This window comes from Schistocerca gregaria, chromosome X (assembly GCF_023897955.1).
Source record: "Schistocerca gregaria isolate iqSchGreg1 chromosome X, iqSchGreg1.2, whole genome shotgun sequence".
In the NCBI taxonomy this organism is placed as follows: domain Eukaryota; kingdom Metazoa; phylum Arthropoda; class Insecta; order Orthoptera; family Acrididae; genus Schistocerca; species Schistocerca gregaria.
The window spans coordinates 713,935,983-713,955,248 of NC_064931.1; the positions used below are offsets into that span (position 1 = coordinate 713,935,983).

At 40.4% G+C, this 19,266-nt stretch overlaps 1 protein-coding gene across 13 annotated transcripts in view; it reads right to left on the bottom strand.

Annotated features, from left to right (window-relative positions):
• LOC126297741 (uncharacterized) overlaps positions 1-19,266 on the bottom strand; it is a 387,999-nt gene that overhangs the window by 13,010 nt on the left and 355,723 nt on the right. For 7 of the 13 annotated variants that reach the window (XM_049988891.1, XM_049988892.1, XM_049988893.1 and 4 more), the window contains one exon: positions 1,039-1,143. The exons of the other annotated variants lie outside the window; for them this stretch is intronic. In XM_049988891.1, coding sequence (XP_049844848.1) covers positions 1,039-1,143 — 105 coding nt within the window. The remainder of the gene's footprint in view (positions 1-1,038; positions 1,144-19,266) is intronic. 13 annotated transcript variants of the gene reach the window in all.

The following is a 19,266-nucleotide window of genomic DNA, read 5'->3' on the forward strand; positions in this document are numbered from 1 at the left end:
ACTTACCACTTTCCATTCATGAAGATGCAAAGCTAGTTCTTTTTTCTTATGATGCAAGTATAGTAATCACAACCAACAAACAAGAAATAGCTGAGGAAATTGCACATAATGTCTTTTAGAAAATTATTAAGTGATTTTCTGCAAATGGACTAAAACTAAATTTTGAGAGAACACAGTATATACCATTCAGTACAATAAATGGCATAACACCACTCATAAATACACACATTGGTAATTTACCAAATCTTTGGTCATTTACCAAATACCACTTAAAATCTGACAAATAGCCAACCAGCATTTAAAAACAAATTAAAAGAATTTCTAAATGAAAACTCCTGCTACTCAATAGATGAATTGTTAGACATGAAGTAGTAATTGTTCAAGAGAGGGAGAAATATTATATGATTTAAAGAAAATTTATGTTAACTGACATTTTCCACATCATTACAACATGTCATATTCATGAGCTATGGAATAAGTATTAATGTAATGTAATGTCATCCCCATATCTCTTCCTTGCATATTATCCACATCCCCACCACTATCTACAAGTAGCACATCCAACCTTACACTAAACCCTCATCCACTTCCGGTAATATGCACACCACTCACATGATAAATAACCTGATTTTTCAAAAGGTAAACCATAAAATGTTACTGCTTTTGTAACACAATTATTCACCAGTAATTTGCTGTGATTGAACCTTTTCTTTTTTGCCTCTGGTATTCACAAGGGGGAGGGTTTGTCTTTAATGACATAGCTGCAATAGAAATATTGGTCTGTGCAACTTCAACCATTCATCAAAATCTCCAGTTACTACCTGCACTCTTTTTCTAAAGTGGCATTAGGATATCAAGCCTCCATCCATTTCTATTACTCACTGCATCTCAGTACACGTTAGATATACTTAAAAAAAAGTTTATGGAAATCTTTGATTTTAAGTTTATTCTATAATCTATATGCTGTTAGCAAATGGTTAAATTGTAAACATATAAAGCTACATTACAATGTGTGTAAAAGCATGTATTCCATATTACCAACTGCTCTAGCCTGATCCAGATTCACCAGGGTATGGGCTGTCCCATATGCCACTAAATGGTGTTGACACAGCACAGATGAACTTACGTCGCATATACCATACCCTAAAAGTTATAACGAAATAGAAAACTAAATGGTATTAACATGAAAAATTTAAAAATAAGGTAAAACAGCACTTCACTCATTAGACAAGTTAACATGGATAAATAAATCCATAAAACCTTAAAAAACTGAGTAAAACAGAAAATAATGTTCATTATTTCAAACAATATAACTAAATTCCAATCTGCAATGGTTAACTGGAACAAAATAATAATCTAACTGAAAAGGTATAATAAAAATAAAATAGTAGCAGATTATTTTTGTAATGTTTTAACTAAATTTTTCTAACATATGGCAATTTCAAAACAGAAAGAAAATTTATGAAATTTTTGCTAACAGAAGATCTACACAGATGGTGAGTGGTGGCTCATGACACTACAATGCTAGTGCCAGTCATGTGCAAAGAGACATTCATGAATTTTCCCATGAGGTCAGATACCAAACAAAGCAGCCCCAATTAATAAAATCAATGGACTATTGATCCCCCTCATTACAATTATCACAGATGTAGTTCATTTCAATGTTTGTATACCTGTATGCAAGATTTCCCTGTAAAGCAAAAAATGGGGGAGTAAGGTGACTATTCCTCACATACTGCAGAACAGTATCTCTGAATCTGATCTATGATACAACTTAGTAACTTTTCCAAAATGGCGACAGCTGTTGGAAAAATTTGAACGGCTCCTGGCTCCTTTATTGTTAAGAGGTGCCTTCTTTGAAACAGAAAATGTCCTTCACTTCAGTTTGCACCTAAGCAGTGTGAGAAACCTCTGAAGAACAATGGCATTATCTGCTTTTTATGTCCCAGCATGTAGAACTTGGCTACTGCCTTTCTCAGCAGTTGCCAAGAGATCTATTTTTTGGGGTCTGAAGCTTACTAAATCAGGCCATCTCTCAGCCAACATTTGTGGTTGCACATTCAGGGCATGTTGGTGGTTTATTCAACTGCAGGCGCTTGTTGCCTAGATTCTCATTACAGTTTTTGCTGCAGGTTACCTTGGACAACACCGTGTCATTGTGACTGCAATGAAGTGCCACTATTTCAATGAATGCAATGATCTCTCTGATTTACACTGAAAGCTTTCCCCAGAAGACTATCTGCAGGGTTAAGTTTAAATTTAGCTTCTAGACTAATGGCCCATTATCTGCCACTCTGTAACCACTACTTGTTTAGCAATTTATTAACAATGCCTGTTTCCTTTTAGGCATCAGTGTTTCACTTATAATTGTTTTCAGCGTATTCTTGGCTAGATCTGTACTTTTCTGAAGACAATGTTAAAAGTTCTTTGTTTCAATGTAAGAATATTTTAATGATAATATTTTTCACAGTGTGTTTTAACTCAAGGTCAGCTCCTCCATTTTGTAATTAATTAATTTGCAACCTCTTCCAAGAAAGGGTGAGTTGACTGCCTTATGTGTGCAAGACTGGAGACCAGAAATCATACTTGATTTCTTACAGAAATGGCACAAGGCAGACACACTTCCCTCTCCTCATTCAAATGAAGTTACATTGTGTAATTTCATTTAACTGAAAGTACATTGAAGTGAACACCAACGCAAAGAGTCTCATCAGATTGGTGTTTAATTTCATGTTTATCAGTTCCATAGTCTTTCAGTGGTATCTTGGTGAAGAGGGACACTACATCAAAACTTACCAGCAGGTCACTATCATTGAGTTACAATTCTTGTAGATGTTGTACAAAATGAATGGAATTGTGAATGTGGTGTCCGCATTTCCCCACAAGCCAACCTAGGAGGGCAGTCGGATGTTTGGACAATGTGTGACTAAATAGAAGCCTTCAACCCAATTAGTGATTTTAGGTATGAATAGAAATTTTTTGGGTTCTTGGCAAGATCTTTCACTACAGTATGCCAATGTAAGTTGTTGATTTTTTTTTAATGGATGCACATATTTATACTAACTTCTGCCTGTCAACATACGCACACTTTTTTTTTATTTTTGTTGAACCGACAGTGCAATAATCTCCCTTTCCTCAACATTTTCCAAATTTGATTATGAAACCATGGAGGATCCTTTCCCTTAATCCACTTACTTCACATGTAAGTCTCCAGAGTGGAATTTACAATCAGTTTAAACTTTACCCATAATCCCTCTATGTCTGTCATACCGAAACTAAATAATGCCTATTCATTGTTTAAGCATGATGATGTTAACAACTGTGTTTCTGTTTTTTCTAGCATTAACACTCTTCTGGCTTTCTTCATGGTTTTATTGACTTTAGTAACCATCATTGCAATGACAATGTCATTACTAATCCCTGTTTCTATACTGATACTGTCAATAAGGTCACGCCTGTTTGTAGCTACAAGGTCTAAAATATTTTCATTGTGTGTTGGTTGTCTCACTAGTTTGGGGGAAGGGGCCAAACAGTGAGGTCATTGGTCCCACTGGATCAGGGAAGGATGGGGAAAGAAGTTGGCTGTGCCCTTTCTTAGGAACCACCCCAGCATTTGCCTGATACGATTTAGGGAAATTGAGGAAAACCTGAATCAGGATGGCCAGACACAGGTTTGAACTGTCATCCTCCCAAATGCGAGTCCAGTGTACTGCGTCAACTCGCTCAGTAAACTAGTTGTTCAAGGCACTTTTTGGAAAATGTTTTCAGGAGTATTCCACAGGACTGTCTGTCTGTACCATCTGCAGTGAACCCATAGACATTCCAGTCTAAACTCGATAGGTTGAAGTCAGCTCCAACTAATATTTCATGAATTAAAATTGAAACAAATGAGCCCTTGGTCACTATTAGTGACTAAGGGCTCATTTGTTTCAATTTTAATGTAGAAACTGTCACTGAACTAAGCAGGCATGTTTAGAACTTTAATATTGCATGATCTGGGTGTTTCTGTGCCATAGACATTTGTTGAAAGACTATCAGGTGGTTGGTAAGAACAGCCAACAATTAATCTGATTGCAACTAGACTTAATATAGGTGTCCAGATAACTTCACTTTTACACTCAAAATTGACCTCAAGAGATTCCATATTTTTGTCAACTGCAATGAACACTCCTATCCTATGGTGTCTAATCTGTTTTTCCAATATATATTCCATGAATTGCGACATATCTCAGAGTTTTCTACTTTGGGTTTCAGTCAGCTCTTGGTCCAGAGAATAATTTTAGCATGAGAAATTTCCTGTAGGGCAGTAAGTTCAGACTTTGTTACAAATACTTCGACAATTTACTGTTAAAATTTTGGCAGTCAAAGTGTTTGTGTTTTGTATAAAATCTGATTTCAACTCTGTGTATCAACTGGTGAGCAAGCATTGATCAGAGGACTTCAGATTACTGCCTAGTCTATACAAACTCCTAAGTACACTCCACAATTACTCTGGTACAAAACGAGCTGCTTCCTTTGTGTAGTGCGCCCCTGACCTATCAAGATAGCTCCTACAACTCTGCACCTTACAATGCAGGTCCCGAACTCTGAAACCAAGACTGGCACAGAATCGATGGTGCCTCTGGTTGAGACCCTCCACTCGGCTCCAAGCCAAAGGACCCCGATCAACTCTGGGTACAATGTGCTGCAAATTGTGAGCTATGCTACCACCCTGTGAGCAAGGCCAGCAGTTTTCACTACTTTTGCCAGTCATTGCAGGAACTAGACTGTCCCCAGAACCCAAGCAACAGGTATCATTGGTGCTAACATGAGCAACAACTTGCTGACCACTGCACCCTCTACACTTGACAGCTGCAGGCAGGGGTGTCCTCCACATCTTGGATGAGGACCTCTGACAGACACACAGAGAGCACATTGGAATTATTTTGGACACTGTATGTTATCTCCCCAAGGTGCTCCATAATGTGCCTAACATTGGTGCTACCAATAAGTAGTAAACTACTCCCCCCCATGTGCCTGCTCAGACCTTGCTGAACGAGTGGCCACCTTTGCTCTCACACAGTGAATGGGCAAGGCAATATGACCAGCCTCCACATGGAATCTCCACTTTGAATGACAACTCGTGCTGCAGTGAGTGCAGAAGTCCTACATTGGGTAAGCTGGAACATGCCTCCAGATGTCTTACTGTGGCCACAATCATCTCCAGCTGCTTGCAAACTGCGGCCAGCTCCTCCTGCATTTGCATCTTCATGTACACACCCCTTCTATCCTACTACTAATAATCTGAGAATTAAACTTCAAACATCAGGAGGAAAAGCTGAATATGTGACTCGCTCGTGTCCTGGTACTTCAGCAATGAAGACTGGTAGCTGATTGAGCTGTGGTCAATCGTTACTGGCTGTCCAATAACAAACACACAATATAATATGTGAAGCAGTTTTTGTAGTTTATTGGGAGACTTTGTAATAAACATAACTTTGTTTGGAAAGAGATCTGTTATGACCTAATAAACTGTAGCCTGAAGTGACACAGTTGACCCGTCCAGGTGCATTCTAACAATAAGTACTTTTATCACTCTGCGTAACTGTAAAACCTTTTTGAACATTTGACTGATTCTTAAAACATCACTGTCACAACATAATTTGTTAATAACCTGCGTGCGCACCTTAAAGCCACTGTATACTGCACGAGAGAATTTAATTCACAATATTTATAAATGGAACAAGGAAATCTCACTGAGTGGTTTCATTCATATGTCATCTCCCCCCCCCCCCCCACCACCACCACCACCACCACCACCACCACCACCACCACCACCACCACCACCACCACCCTGGACCTTGCCACTGGTGGGTAGGCTTGCACACCTCAGCGATACAGTTAGCAGTACTCTAGGTGTAACCACAAAGGAGGGGTATCTGTTGAAAGGTTAGACAAAAGTGTGGTTTCTCAAGATGGGCAGTAGGCTTTTTAGTAGTTGCAGGGACAACAATCTGGATGGTTTACTGATCTGGCCTTGTAACACAATCAAACTGGTCTTGTTGTTCTGGTACTGTGAAAAGCTGAAAGCAAGGGAAACTACAGTTGTAATTTTTCCTGAGGGCATAAAGCTCTACTGTATGGTTAACTAATGGTAGCACCCACTTAGACAAAATATTTCAGAGGTAAAATAGTCCCCCATTTGTATACCTGGGTGGGGACTACTCAGGGGGAGGCTGTCATCAGGAGATGATGCTACAGGTTAGAGCGGGGAATGTTAGAGCCCTTAATTGGGCAAGTACACTGGAAAATTTAAAAATGGAAATGGATTGGTTAAAATTAGATATACTGGGAATCAGCAAAGGTTGGTGTCAGCAGGAACAGGACTTCTGGCCAGGTGAATACAGGATTATAAATACAAAACGGGATGATGCAGGAGTCAGTCTAATAATGAAAAAGAAAATATGATTGTGGGCAAGCTACTATGAACAGCATAGTGAATGAATTATTGTAGCCAAGATAGACATGAAGCACACACCCACCAGAGTAGTACAAGTTTATATCCCAACTACCTCTGTAGCTAATGAAAAGATTGAAGAAATGTATTATGGATGCAAGAAATTATTCAGATAGCGACTGCAGACTAGAATTCGATAGAAGAAAATGGCAGAGAAGTAAAAACTGTACGTAAATCTCGACTGGGGGAAACAAAAGAAACAGGGAGCTGCCTGGTAAAATTTTGTAAAGAGCATACTTTAAACATCACTACTACTCTGTTTAAGAATTATGAAAGAAGTTTGTTCATGTGAAGAGACCTGTAGACACTGGAAAGCTTCAGACTGATTATATAATGATTAGAAAGATATTTCTGAACCAGATTTTAAGTTGTAAGACATTACCAGGGGCAGATGTGTGCACTGGTCACAATTTACTGATTATGAACTGTAGATTAAAACTGAAGAAATTGAAAAAAGATAGGAAATTAAGTCAATGGGACCTGTATATGTTGAAAGAACCAGAGGTTGGTGAGAGTTTCAGAGGGAGCATTAGGAAATGATTGACAAGAACTGGGGAAAGGAATAAAATAGAAGATGAATGGGTAGCTTTGAGAGATGAAAGAGTGTAGGCAGCTGAGGATCAAATAGGTAAAAATATGAAGTCTAGTAGAAATACTTGGATAACACAGGAGATACTGAATTTAATTGATGGAGAAAATGTAACACTGCAGTAAATAGATAAGGCAAAAGGGAATACACACGTCTAAAAATTGAGATTGACAGGAAGTGCAAAAGGGCTAAGCAGAAATGGCTACAGGACAAATGTAAGGATGTAGAGGCAAGATAGATGCTTGCCTACAGGAAAATTAAAAAGAAGCCTTTGGAGAGAGAAGCAGCTGTATGTATGTCAAAAGCTCAGATGGAAAACCAATCCTAAGCAAATAAAGGAAAGCTGAAAGGTGAAGGAGTATGTAGAGGCTCTGTACAAGGTAAATGTACTTGAGGGCAATATTATAGAAATGAAAGTGGACATAGATGAAGATGAGATGGGAGATATGATGCTGGAAGAACAATTTGACAGAGCACTGAAAAGTCTAAGTTGAAACAAGGCCTCGGAAGTATATTACATTGTGTCAGGCCTTGGAAGAGCCAGTCATGACAAAACTCTTCCATCTGGTGTGCAAGAAGTACAAGATAGGAGAGAGGCTCTCAGACTTCAAGAAGAATATAATAGTTCCAATTCCAAAGAAAGCAGGCAATGACAGGTGTGAATATTACCAAACTATCAGTTTATAAGTCATGGTTGCAAAATACTAACATGAATTCTTTAGAGAATAATGGAGATATTGATAGACGCTGACATCAGGGAAGATTATTTTGGATTCTGAATAAATGTAGAAATATGCAAGGCAATATTGATGCTATGACTTCTCTTAGAAGGTAGGTTAAGGAAAGGCAAACCTATGTTAGCAGCACTTGCAGACTTAGGGAAAGCTTTTGACAACATTTACTGAGATATTTTGTTTGTAACTCTGACGGTAGAAGGGCTAAAATACAGGGAGCAAAATGCTATTTACAACTTGTGAAGAAACCAAACACCAGTTATTAGAGTCAAGTGTCAGTGGTTGAGACGGGAGTGTGACAGTGTTGTATCCTATCCATGATATTATTCAATCTGTATATTGAGCAAGCAGTAAAGGAAACCAAAGAAAAAAATTGAAGCAGGAATTAAAGTTCTGGAGGAAAAAGTAAAAACTTGGAGGTTTGTTGATGAAATTGTAATTCTGTTAAGTCAGCAAAGGACTTTAAAGAGAATTCAAATTGAATGGACAGCATCTTGAAAGGAGGATATAAGTTTAACGTCAACAAGAGGGGAAAAAAGGGATAATGGAATGTAGTCAAATTAAATCAGGTGATGCTGAGGGAATTGGGTTAGGAAATGAGGCACTTAAAGCAATAGATGAGTTTTGTTATTTGAGCAGCGAAGTAACTGATGATGGCCAAAGCACAGAGCATAAAAAATATAAACTTACAATGGCAAGAAAAACGTTTGTCAAGAAGAGAAATTTGTTAACATTGAATATAGATTTAAGTGCCAGGAAGCCTATTTATGGAGTGTAGCCACATATGGAAGTGAAACTGTTATGACAGTGATGAATGAATTGTCACCAATGTGAATGACTTTTGAAATGGGGTGCTACAGAAGAATGCTGATGATTATATGGGTAGATGAAGTGACTAATGATGAGTTACTGAACAGAAAGGGGGAGAAATGAAATTTGTGGAACAACCTTACTAGAAGAAGTGATCGGTTGATAGGATACATTCTGAGAGAGCAAGGGAAATACTTGCTGGGGGGAGAGGCAAAAATCATAGTGTGAGACCAATGGATAATTAAAGTAAGCAGATTCAGAAGCATGTAGCTTGCAGTAGTTATTCAGAGATGAGGAGGCTTGCCAAGGAAAGAGTAGCATGGAGAGCTGCATCAACCAAGTCTTCGGACAGAAGACCACAACTACAAATCTTTTGTATCTTATCCCTATAAAAGCACCAAAGAAGTGGCAGAACAAATTTAAAAGTGCATCTACACTCCTGCAAATGGAAAAAAGAACACATTGACACTGGTGTGTCAGACCCACCATACTTGCTCCGGACACTGCGAGAGGGCTGTACAAGTAATGATCACACGCACGGCACAGCGGACACACCAGGAACCGCGGTGTTGGCCGTCGAATGGCGCTAGCTGCGCAGCATTTGTGCACTGCCGTCGTCAGTGTCAGCCAGTTTGCCGTGGCATACGGAGCTCCATCGCAGTCTTTAACACTGGTAGCATGCCGCGACAGCGTGGACGTGAACCATATGTGCAGTTGACGGACTTTGAGCGAGGGCGTATAGTGGGCATGCGGGAGGCCGGGTGGACGTACCGCCGAATTGCTCAACACGTGGGGCGTGAGGTCTCCGCAGTACATCGATGTTGTCGCCAGTGGTCGGCGGAAGGTGCACGTGCCCGTCGACCTGGGACCGGACCGCAGCGACGCACGGATGCACGCCAAGACCGTAGGATCCTACGCAGTGCCGTAGGGGACCGCACCGCCACTTCCTAGCAAATTAGGGACACTGTTGCTCCTGGGGTATCGGCGAGGACCATTTGCAACCGTGTCCATGAAGCTGGGCTACGGTCCCGCACCCCTTTAGGCTGTCTTCCGCTCACGCCCCAACATCGTGCAGCCCGCCTCCAGTGGTGTCGCGACAGGGACGAATGGAGACGTGTCGTCTTCAGCGATGAGAGTCGCTTCTGCCTTGGTGCCAATGATGGTCGTATGCGTGTTTGGCGCCGTGCAGGTGAGCGCCACAATCAGGACTGCATACGACCGAGGCACACAGGGCCAACACCCGGCATCATGGTGTGGAGAGCGATCTCCTACACTGGCCGTACACCTCTGGTGATCGTCGAGGGGACACTGAATAGTGCACGGTACATCCAAACCGTCATCGAACCCATCCTTCTACCATTCCTAGACCGGCAAGGGAACTTGCTGTTCCAACAGGACAATGCACGTCCGCATGTATCCCATGCCACCCAACGTGCTATAGAAGGTGTAAGTCAACTACCCTGGCCAGCAAGATCTTCGGATCTGTCCCCCATTGAGCATGTTTGGGACTGGATGAAGCGTCGTCTCACGCGGTCTGCACGTCCAGCACGAACGCTGGTCCAACTGAGGCGCCAGGTGGAAATGGCATGGCAAGCCGTTCCACAGGACTACATCCAGCATCTCTACGATCGTCTCCATTGGAGAATAGCAGCCTGCATTGCTGCGGAAAGTGGATATACAATGTACTAGTGTCGACATTGTGCATGCTCTGTTGCCTGTGTCTATGTGCCTGTGGTTCTGTCAGTGTGATCATGTGATGTATCTGACCCCAGGAATGTGTCAATAAAGTTTCCCCTTCCTGGGACAATGAATTCACGGTGTTCTTATTTCAATTTCCAGGAGTGTATTTCAACATTTCTCTAATGTTTGCTAATAACACACAACCACTGATAATGAAGTTCTGTGAATAGTCCTGTAACATTAACATAGATGAACTATGAAGTACAGTTACCTAACTGTCCTTCAAAATAGTCACCTCCCATAACTATGCACCACTTAGCTCTGCGATACATTTCCTGGCAACTTTGCATTAAGTCTTCCTTTGGAATGGTGTTCAAAAGCTGTGTCACATTTCGTTGCATGTCAGGAATATCATAAACCCTCTTTTGTTTCAAAGCGAGTTTTAGTCGAGGGAATAATTAGTAGTCTGGAGGATTGAGAACCAGTGGGTATGGTGGATGTTCAAGTAGCACCACCCCCTATTTTGCCAGGAACTGTTTGACAATGTTGGCTGTCTGTCGGTGAGTGTTGTCATGAATAAAAAACCAGGAATCTTGTTGTCCATACTGTGGTTGTACCCTGTGTACACATTGCATGAAATGGGTCAAAATTTCAATGTACTGTGCAGCGTTCAGTGCCATTCAATTAGGTAGAAATTCCTTGTGGATAATGCCTTGACTATCGAAAAAGGTGACTAGCATCATTTTGATGTGTAATTTTTCAGCTCTGACCTTTTTCCGACAAGGTGATGTCGGAGAATGCCATTCCATGCTTTGCTGTTTCACTTCACGGTCATACCAGAGACACTAGGTTTCATCCTCAGCAACAATACAGTTCTAGAAATTGGGTGTGGCATCCACCGTTTTGACGAAATCCTGTGAAGTCGCTAAACGTGCCTGCTTCTGATCGTCAGTCAAGTGATATGGCACAAGATGACAAGATGATTCCCTCTTCCCTAACTCCTGGGTAAGCATTTGTCACAGAGTTTCACAGTTAACCTGCAGTTCATCCGCTGTCATGTGCACAGTTAATTGACGGTCGTTAATGATTAATGTCCTTAGTTTTTCAATGTTTTTGTCAGTGACGGCGATCATTGGTCGTCCACTACGTGGATTGTCAAACACTTTCCCGGCCTCCTAAAAATGGAAAAACCACTCATACGCACACTTCATGGACAGTGTCTCATCCCCATCCCCAGCATACTAGCATTGCATGCATTTTTTCCAGTGTATTGCCAGCTTATAACAAAACTTTAAGTTGATCCTTTGCTCGCTCATTGCCCTGTTCTCAGCTCAGAGCCATCACACTAAACAAGCACTTCATCCAACAGGTGTAACACTGAACACACATGACGCTCAATTGAACTATGGTGGGGACAGATTTTCACGCTGGCCACTATGCAGAGTCGCCAGTGTTGCCCAATCAACCGTTCCGACTTCATTCACCGAACTTTATTGTCAGAGTTTGTATTTCCTATGAGGGTGGTTTCAAAAGTTCTCGGAATGGAATAGACAAAAAGTACTTAAATTACTGAAATGTTTTTTATTTTTCAATGTAGTCCCCTTGTAGATTAATTCACTTGGTCTAATGATGTTCCAGTGCCTTGATCCTATCTTGAAAATGAGTTTCCTCCAGACCTGCAAAATAGTTGTCAACCCCGCCTATCAATTCTTTGTTTAAAGTGAATATTCAACCACAAAGAAAAATTTTCAGTTTTGGGAAGAGATGGAAGCCTGACAGAGCCATATCAGGTGAATAAGGTGGGTGTGGCAACAATTAATACATTAGTTCATATAATTTTGCCATGGCGATGGCACATTTGTGTAGATGTGCATTGTCTTGATGGAAGATGACTTTCTTCCTTGCTAGACTTGGCCTTTTTTCACGTATTTTTTGTTGCAATTTGTCCAGGAGGTTCGTACAGTATTCTCCAGTAATTTTTTGCCCAGTGGGAAGATAACCTTCAAACAGAAGCCACTTTGCATCCCAGAACACTGATGCTATGACCTTTCCCGCCGATGGAATTGTCTTTGCTTTCTTTAGTGACAGAGAATCAGTATGTTTCCACTGCTTCAACTGTTGTTTTGTTTTTGGGGTATAGTGGTGCACCCCAGTTTCACCTGTGGTCACAAACTGGTGCAAAAAAATCTTGTTCATTTCTCCTAAAATAGGCCAAACATTGTTCTGATATGTCCATTCTCAAGTGTTTTTGATCCAGCATCAAGAGTCACAGCACCCATCTTGCAGATAATTTTTTCATTTCTAATTCTACAGTTAAAATGTGATATACCCTTTCAGATGACATATGGCAAGCATGAGCAATTTCACACACTTTCAACCAGTGATCCTCCATGACCATTTTGTGCACTTTTGCAATGATTACTGGAGTAGTCACATCTTGGTCAATGGCTGAGCGGATCATCATCTAAGCTCTCCTGACCAAATTTAAATTCATTTGTCCACTTGGCAACAGCTGAATATGAAGGAGCAGAGTCTCCCAGTGTATTCTGGAAATTGACATGAATGTCCTTTGCTTTCACACCTTTCTTTATGAAATACTTAATCACTGCTCGAATCTCAATTTTTTGCATCTTCATGAATCACTATGCAGGAACAACAACAGAGCCACATTACTATTGCAGCTCTCTCAGCTCTCTTCCAAGAGCACTGGCATGGCATGTGTTTACAGGCAACAGTCCAATGAAAATCACATGACCCACTCGTTGCTAGTGCTGACCTCTCCTGGTGATTTCAAGAACTTTTCAAACCACCCGCATACATAACAGTAACTAGTCAAGTCTTCAGAAGATGATGTTCAATGGACTTCTCTATTTGTTAGCAGAAAAAAAATTGTTTGTTCATGCAGAAAGGTAAACTTCCTCGCAAGGAGATTTTGGAATACGTTACATGCAACAGCTGTGTAGACCAAGGTCATGACTCTAGAGTTAAGAGCTGTTGTTGTTGTTGTGGTCTTCAGTCCAGAGACTGGTTTGATGCAGCTCTCCATGCTAATCTATCCTGTTCAAGCTTCTTCATCTCCCAGTATCTACTGCAACCTACATCCTTCTGAACCTGGTCTCATCTCTTGGTCTCCCTATACGATTTTTACCCTCCACAATGCCCTCCAATGCTAAATTTGTGATCCCTTGATGCCTCAGGAGATGTCCTACCAACCGATCCCTTTTTCTAGTCAAGTTGTGCCACAAGCTCCGCTTCTCCCTAATTCTGTTCAATACCTCCTCATTAGTTGCATGATCTATCCATCCAATCTTCAGCATTCTTCTGTAGCACCACATTTCGAAAGCTTCTATTCTCTTCTTGTCCAAACTAGTTATCGTCCATGTTTCACTACCATTCATGGCTACACTCCATACAAATACTTTCAGAAATGACTTCCTGACACTTAAATCTATACTCGATGTTAACAAATTTCTTTTCTTCAGAAACGCTTTCCTTGCCATTGCCAGTATACATTTTATATCCTCTCTACTTCGACCATCATCAGTTACTTTGCTCCCCAAATAGCAAAACTCCTTTACTACTTTAAGTGTCTCATTTCCTAATCTAATTCCCTCAGCATCACCCGACTTAATTTGACTACATTCCATTATCCTCGTTTTGCTTTTGTTGATGTTCATCTTATATCCTGCTTTCAAGACACTGTCCATTCTGTTCAACTGCTCTTCCTAGTCCTTCGCTGTCTCTGACAAAATTACAATGTCATCGGCGAACCTCAAAGTTTTTATTTCTTCTCCCTGGATTTTAATACCTACTCCAAATTTTTCTTTTGTTTCCTTTACTGCTTGTTCAATATACAGATTGAATAACATCGGGGAGAGGTTACAACCCTGTCTCACTCCCTTCCCAACGACTGCTTCCCTTTCATGCCCCCCGACTCTTATAACTGCCATCTGGTTTTTGTACAAATTGTAAATAGCCTTTCACTCCCTGTATTTTACCCCTGCCATCTTTAGAATTTGAAAAAGAGTATTCCAGTCAACATTGTCAAAAGCTTTCTCTAAGTCTACAAATGCTAGCAACGTAGGTTTGCCTTTCCTTAATCTTTCTCCTAAGATAAGTCGTAAGGTCAGTATTGCCTCACGTGTTCCAACATTTCAACCGAATCCAAACTGATCTTCCCCGAGATCGGCTTCTACCAGTTTTTCCATTCGTATGTAAATAATTCGTGTTAGTATTTTGCAGCTGTGACTTATTAAACTGATAGTTCGGTAATTTTCACATCTGTCAACACCTGCTTTCTTTGGGATTGGAATTATTATATTCTTCTTGAAGTCTGAGGGTATCTCGCCTATCTCGTACATCTTGCTCACCAGATGGTAGAGTTTTGTCAGGACTGGCTCTCCCAAGACCGTCAGTGGTTCTAATGGAATGTTGTCTACTCCCGGGGCCTTTTTTCGACTCCAGTCTTTCAGTGCTCTGTCAAACTCTTCACGCGGTATCGTATCTCTCATTTCATCTTCATCTACATCCTCTTCCATTTCCATAATATTGTCCTCAAGTACACTGCCCTTTCATAGACCCTCTATATACTCCTTCCACCTTTCTGCTTTCCCTTCTTTGCTTAGAACTGGGTTTCCATCTGAGCTCTTGATATTCATACAAGTGGCTCTCTTTTCTCCAAAGGTCTCTTTTCATTTTCCTGTAGGCACTATCTATCTTACCCCTAATGATACATGCCTCTACATCCTTACATTTGTCCTCTAGCCATCCCTGATTAGCCATTTTGCACTTCCTGTCGATCTCATTTTTGAGACGTTTGTATTCCTTTTTGCCTGCTTCATTTACTGCATTTTTATATTTTCTCCTTTCATCAATTAAATTCAATATTTCTTCTGTTACTCAAGTATTTCTACTAGCCCTTGTCTTTTTACCTACTTGATCCTCTGCTGCCTTCACTACTTCATCCCTCAGAGCTACCCATTCTTCTTCTACTGTATTTCTTTCCCCCATTCCTGTCAAATGTTCCCTAATGCTGTCCCTGAAACTCTGTACAACCTCTGGTTTAGTCAGTTTATCCACATCCCATCTCCTTAAATGCACACCTTTTTGCAATTTCTTCAGTTTTAATCTAGAACGACTTCCTCACACTTAAATCTATACTTGATTTTAATAAATTTCTCTTCTTCAGAAATGCTTTCCTTGCCATTGCCAGTCTACATTTTATATCCTCTCTACTTCGATCATCATCAGTTATTTTGCTCCCCAAATAGCAAAACTCATTTGCTACTTTAAGTGTCTCATTTCCTAATCTAATTACCGCAGTGCTAAGAGCTAAAATTTTGATAAATGGAATAAAATTTGAAGCCTGTGGCACATGATGCCCAAAATATTTTACACAAACAATAAAGAACTACTGCTCCTTACTAGCTTTGTGACTGCCTCCACTGCAGCTTACTAGATCTGATAATGCATCTGTGTACATAACTGTCCCATAATGATAATGTCTTTGCATCCACAGGGAAATAAAACTTTTTGCAACTTGAGATTACAGCAATACCTAAATGCCATTTTAACATTAAAAAATAACAAACATATGGAGGAGCTCTCAGTTCAAATTGAACTGTTGCAACAACACATACATATATTACCTCTGTGAGAAGAGATAAAGGATACAGATGCAGCCTGCTATAAAGGAATGATATTTTAAGAAAAGAAGTAAAAATAACAGACTGTTGGGTCAGCAAAGAAAATAATCATCTTGTACTTTAGGTGCCCATTTAAAACTAAATTTGTGTACGTTTCCTAAAATTGAAGCCGCACACACGCACACACACACACACACACACACACACACACACACACACACAAGGTTGTATAAGGCAGCCACCCTGATAACACATCAGAAACTCCTCTCTAATATTTTAGGGAGCCAGTCGGATATTTCGCAGAATGTTAAAGTTTGTCCCATGTTTGTCTCATTGTCAGTGGAGAACAGTGGACTCATCTGCATGTAAATTAGCCACTGTCCTCTTATCTGAAAATAAAACAGTGTCAACCAAAATGTGCCACAATGTGATCCGTCAGTCACAAGCACCACACATTGGAGGGACCTCTCACTGGAACACAAAGCCATGTATCGTAGCACTGTGTACTAAATGAAGATGACTTAGAAGGACTTTACATTATCTGTATAGCTGAATGGCGGTATGCACTGCTAACTTTACTAGCTACAGCTTATTGTCTGTAATGTCGAGCTGTTCTTCTTTCCATCCCTGCATGACTCCTCCACTTCAAGGTGATAGCACTGAGAAAAAACACACACTGAACCATCTGATTATCACTATATGCCTCTTTGGCTGCTGTGACTGCTAATTCATTTTCCTGAATTATCATGTTCTCTGGTACCCAGAAGGAAGACACCATCTTCCCAAACCTTGCTACAAGAAGTGGATCCTGAATATAATGGACTACCATATCTGCTATGTACATACATTGCAGAGGGTGAAGGGTGCTCACGAAGTTGGAGAATATGAGGAATTTTGGGGTCCAAACACATTTCATTAGCTCCAGTACCCTAAAGATCACCTATAATTCTTCATCATATACAGTTAATTCTTTCATAAACCCAGAAGACAAGCTCAGGGAACACCAGAGATCAGCGAAATGGGTTCCCCTGTTGTGACCTACCTGTGAAAACAGCTACATAGTCACAGTGTACATCAAAAAATTCACAAGACATTGTATCTTGTGACTAACCTGATCCCATCAAGGTACATAGTATCAATGACTTGAGGTATGTAGGTACCTCTGACCCATAAACTGTGCACTGAGATTACTCGGCATCTCAAGAAAGCCTTATAAAATTGGAACAGATGCAACCATACTCCACAAGACCAGTGGCTAGGGCACTTCAATATGTTTATTGCTTTCAGGGTCCTTTCCTTCAGGTTCTTTGGGTGTAGTTATCATGACAGTTTTAAAGATGAGGCCCAGAAGTATCACAGAACCTTTAGAATATAGAATGGTGTTGGGTTCATAATATTGCACTATGCCAAGATCAAATCCGATACAGATGCTGGGATCCCTACAAACAGAATCAAAAGAAATCTGCCTAGAATTTTTAATTTAATATGGCAGACAGGGCAGTTTCCTAACTCACAGAGGGAGGTAATTTTGATACCTCTCCTCAACTATGAAATTACCGTAGTTACAGGAGCATCACGTTAACTAGCTCTGAAGTCAAGATGCTGGAGGGATGGCCAATCATTGTCTGGTCTGGAAATTAGAGACCAGGCAGCTTCTTAACCTCTCCCCATGTGGGTCCAGGAGGAATCAGTCCACTGTAGACAACGTGATCTTATTTGACATGCTTATACAAGGGGCTTTCCTATGTAGACAGCATTGTATAGGTATTTTTTATATACAAATGGCATAAAACAGGACATGGAAAGACAACTTTCTAGAACAGCTTCCTCAGTAGGGTTACTGTGGCTGTCTGCTAATATTTACCGTATTTGTCTTCATTATCAAAATGCATTTTTGAGAATTAGGGCAAGGCATAAAGCTTTTTGTAGTGCAGTCATCAAGAGTACATGAGTGGGCCTTCGGTACAGAAGATACGTATCAATGATGTTTTGTTGAATGGCTAGCATGGCAACACTTGTTGATGGCCCAGCATTGCAATCTGCACTAATTTGCAGAAGGGTTGCTCTTCTGTCACAGTGACTGATTCTCTTCAGTCCTCATTGGTCCCCATTCTTGCAGGATCTTTTTCTGGCCACAGTGATGTCATAACTTTGATGTTTTACTGGATTCCTGATACTCACAGTACACTCATGAAATGGTCTTATGAGAAAATCCCCACTTCATTGCTACATCGGAGATGCTGTGTTCCATTGCTCATTCACTGACTATAGCACTATGTTCATACTCACTTAAATCTTGAGAAGCTGTCATTACAGTTTACGGAATTGCAAGTTACATTTATAGGGGGTTAGAAATTTCATCCTTTTTGACCCCCCACCCCAATTAATTTATTTTTCTCTATTATTATCCACTTACCTTAACCACATTTCGACTACCTGATATTTAAGCTGGTTAGATTTACACACTAATGCTTTATAACACTATATAAGAGGTATATGGAAATTGTTTCCTTCATGTATATAATTTGTTACTGTATTTTCAACATAATAAATTATGTATAAACTTTTAAATTCCTTTAAAAAAAGGTAAGCCTTTGTTAATATTTCATTAGTTTTCATATTTCTGACTGCTGCACCTCATTTGGAAATCTGGCAAAATCTTCAGCATTTCGATCTTGATACAGAAAATTCCAATATTACAGTGAATATTTCACATGAAGTATGTGTTTCAGATTTGCAAATTTATAAAAGACACAAGATTTATGAGTTTCTAGTTATCCTAGTTTATCTTTGACTGTAGTTATTGCTTCAGTGTTTTATCACATTGTGCAGTAATTAGTGTTTCGTGCAAATAAATCCAAGAAAGCTCCTTTCTCCTTCACATGACACCTAAATGTTCCAACATTTGTGTTTTCATATGCCAAAATGTAACTCTCTCTCTCTCTCTCTCTCTCTCTCTCTCTCTCTCTCTCCCCCCCCCCCCCCCCAGCTGATCTTCTTTATCCTTCTGTAGCACCACATCTCTAGACTTCTAGCCATCTTCTCTCTTGTTTTCCTATTGATCACCGGCCGGGGTGGCTGAGCGGTTCTAGGCGCTACAGTCTGGAACCGCGTGACCGCTACGGTCGCAGGTTCGAGTCCTGCCTCGGGCATGGATGTGTGTGATGTCTTTAGGTTTAAGTAGTTCTAAGTTCTAGGGGACTGATGACCACAGCAGTTAAGTCTCATAGTGCTCAGAGCCATTTGAACATATTTTCCAAGTTTCACACCCATATAGGGCCATACTCCAAACAAATGCTTCCATAACTCATT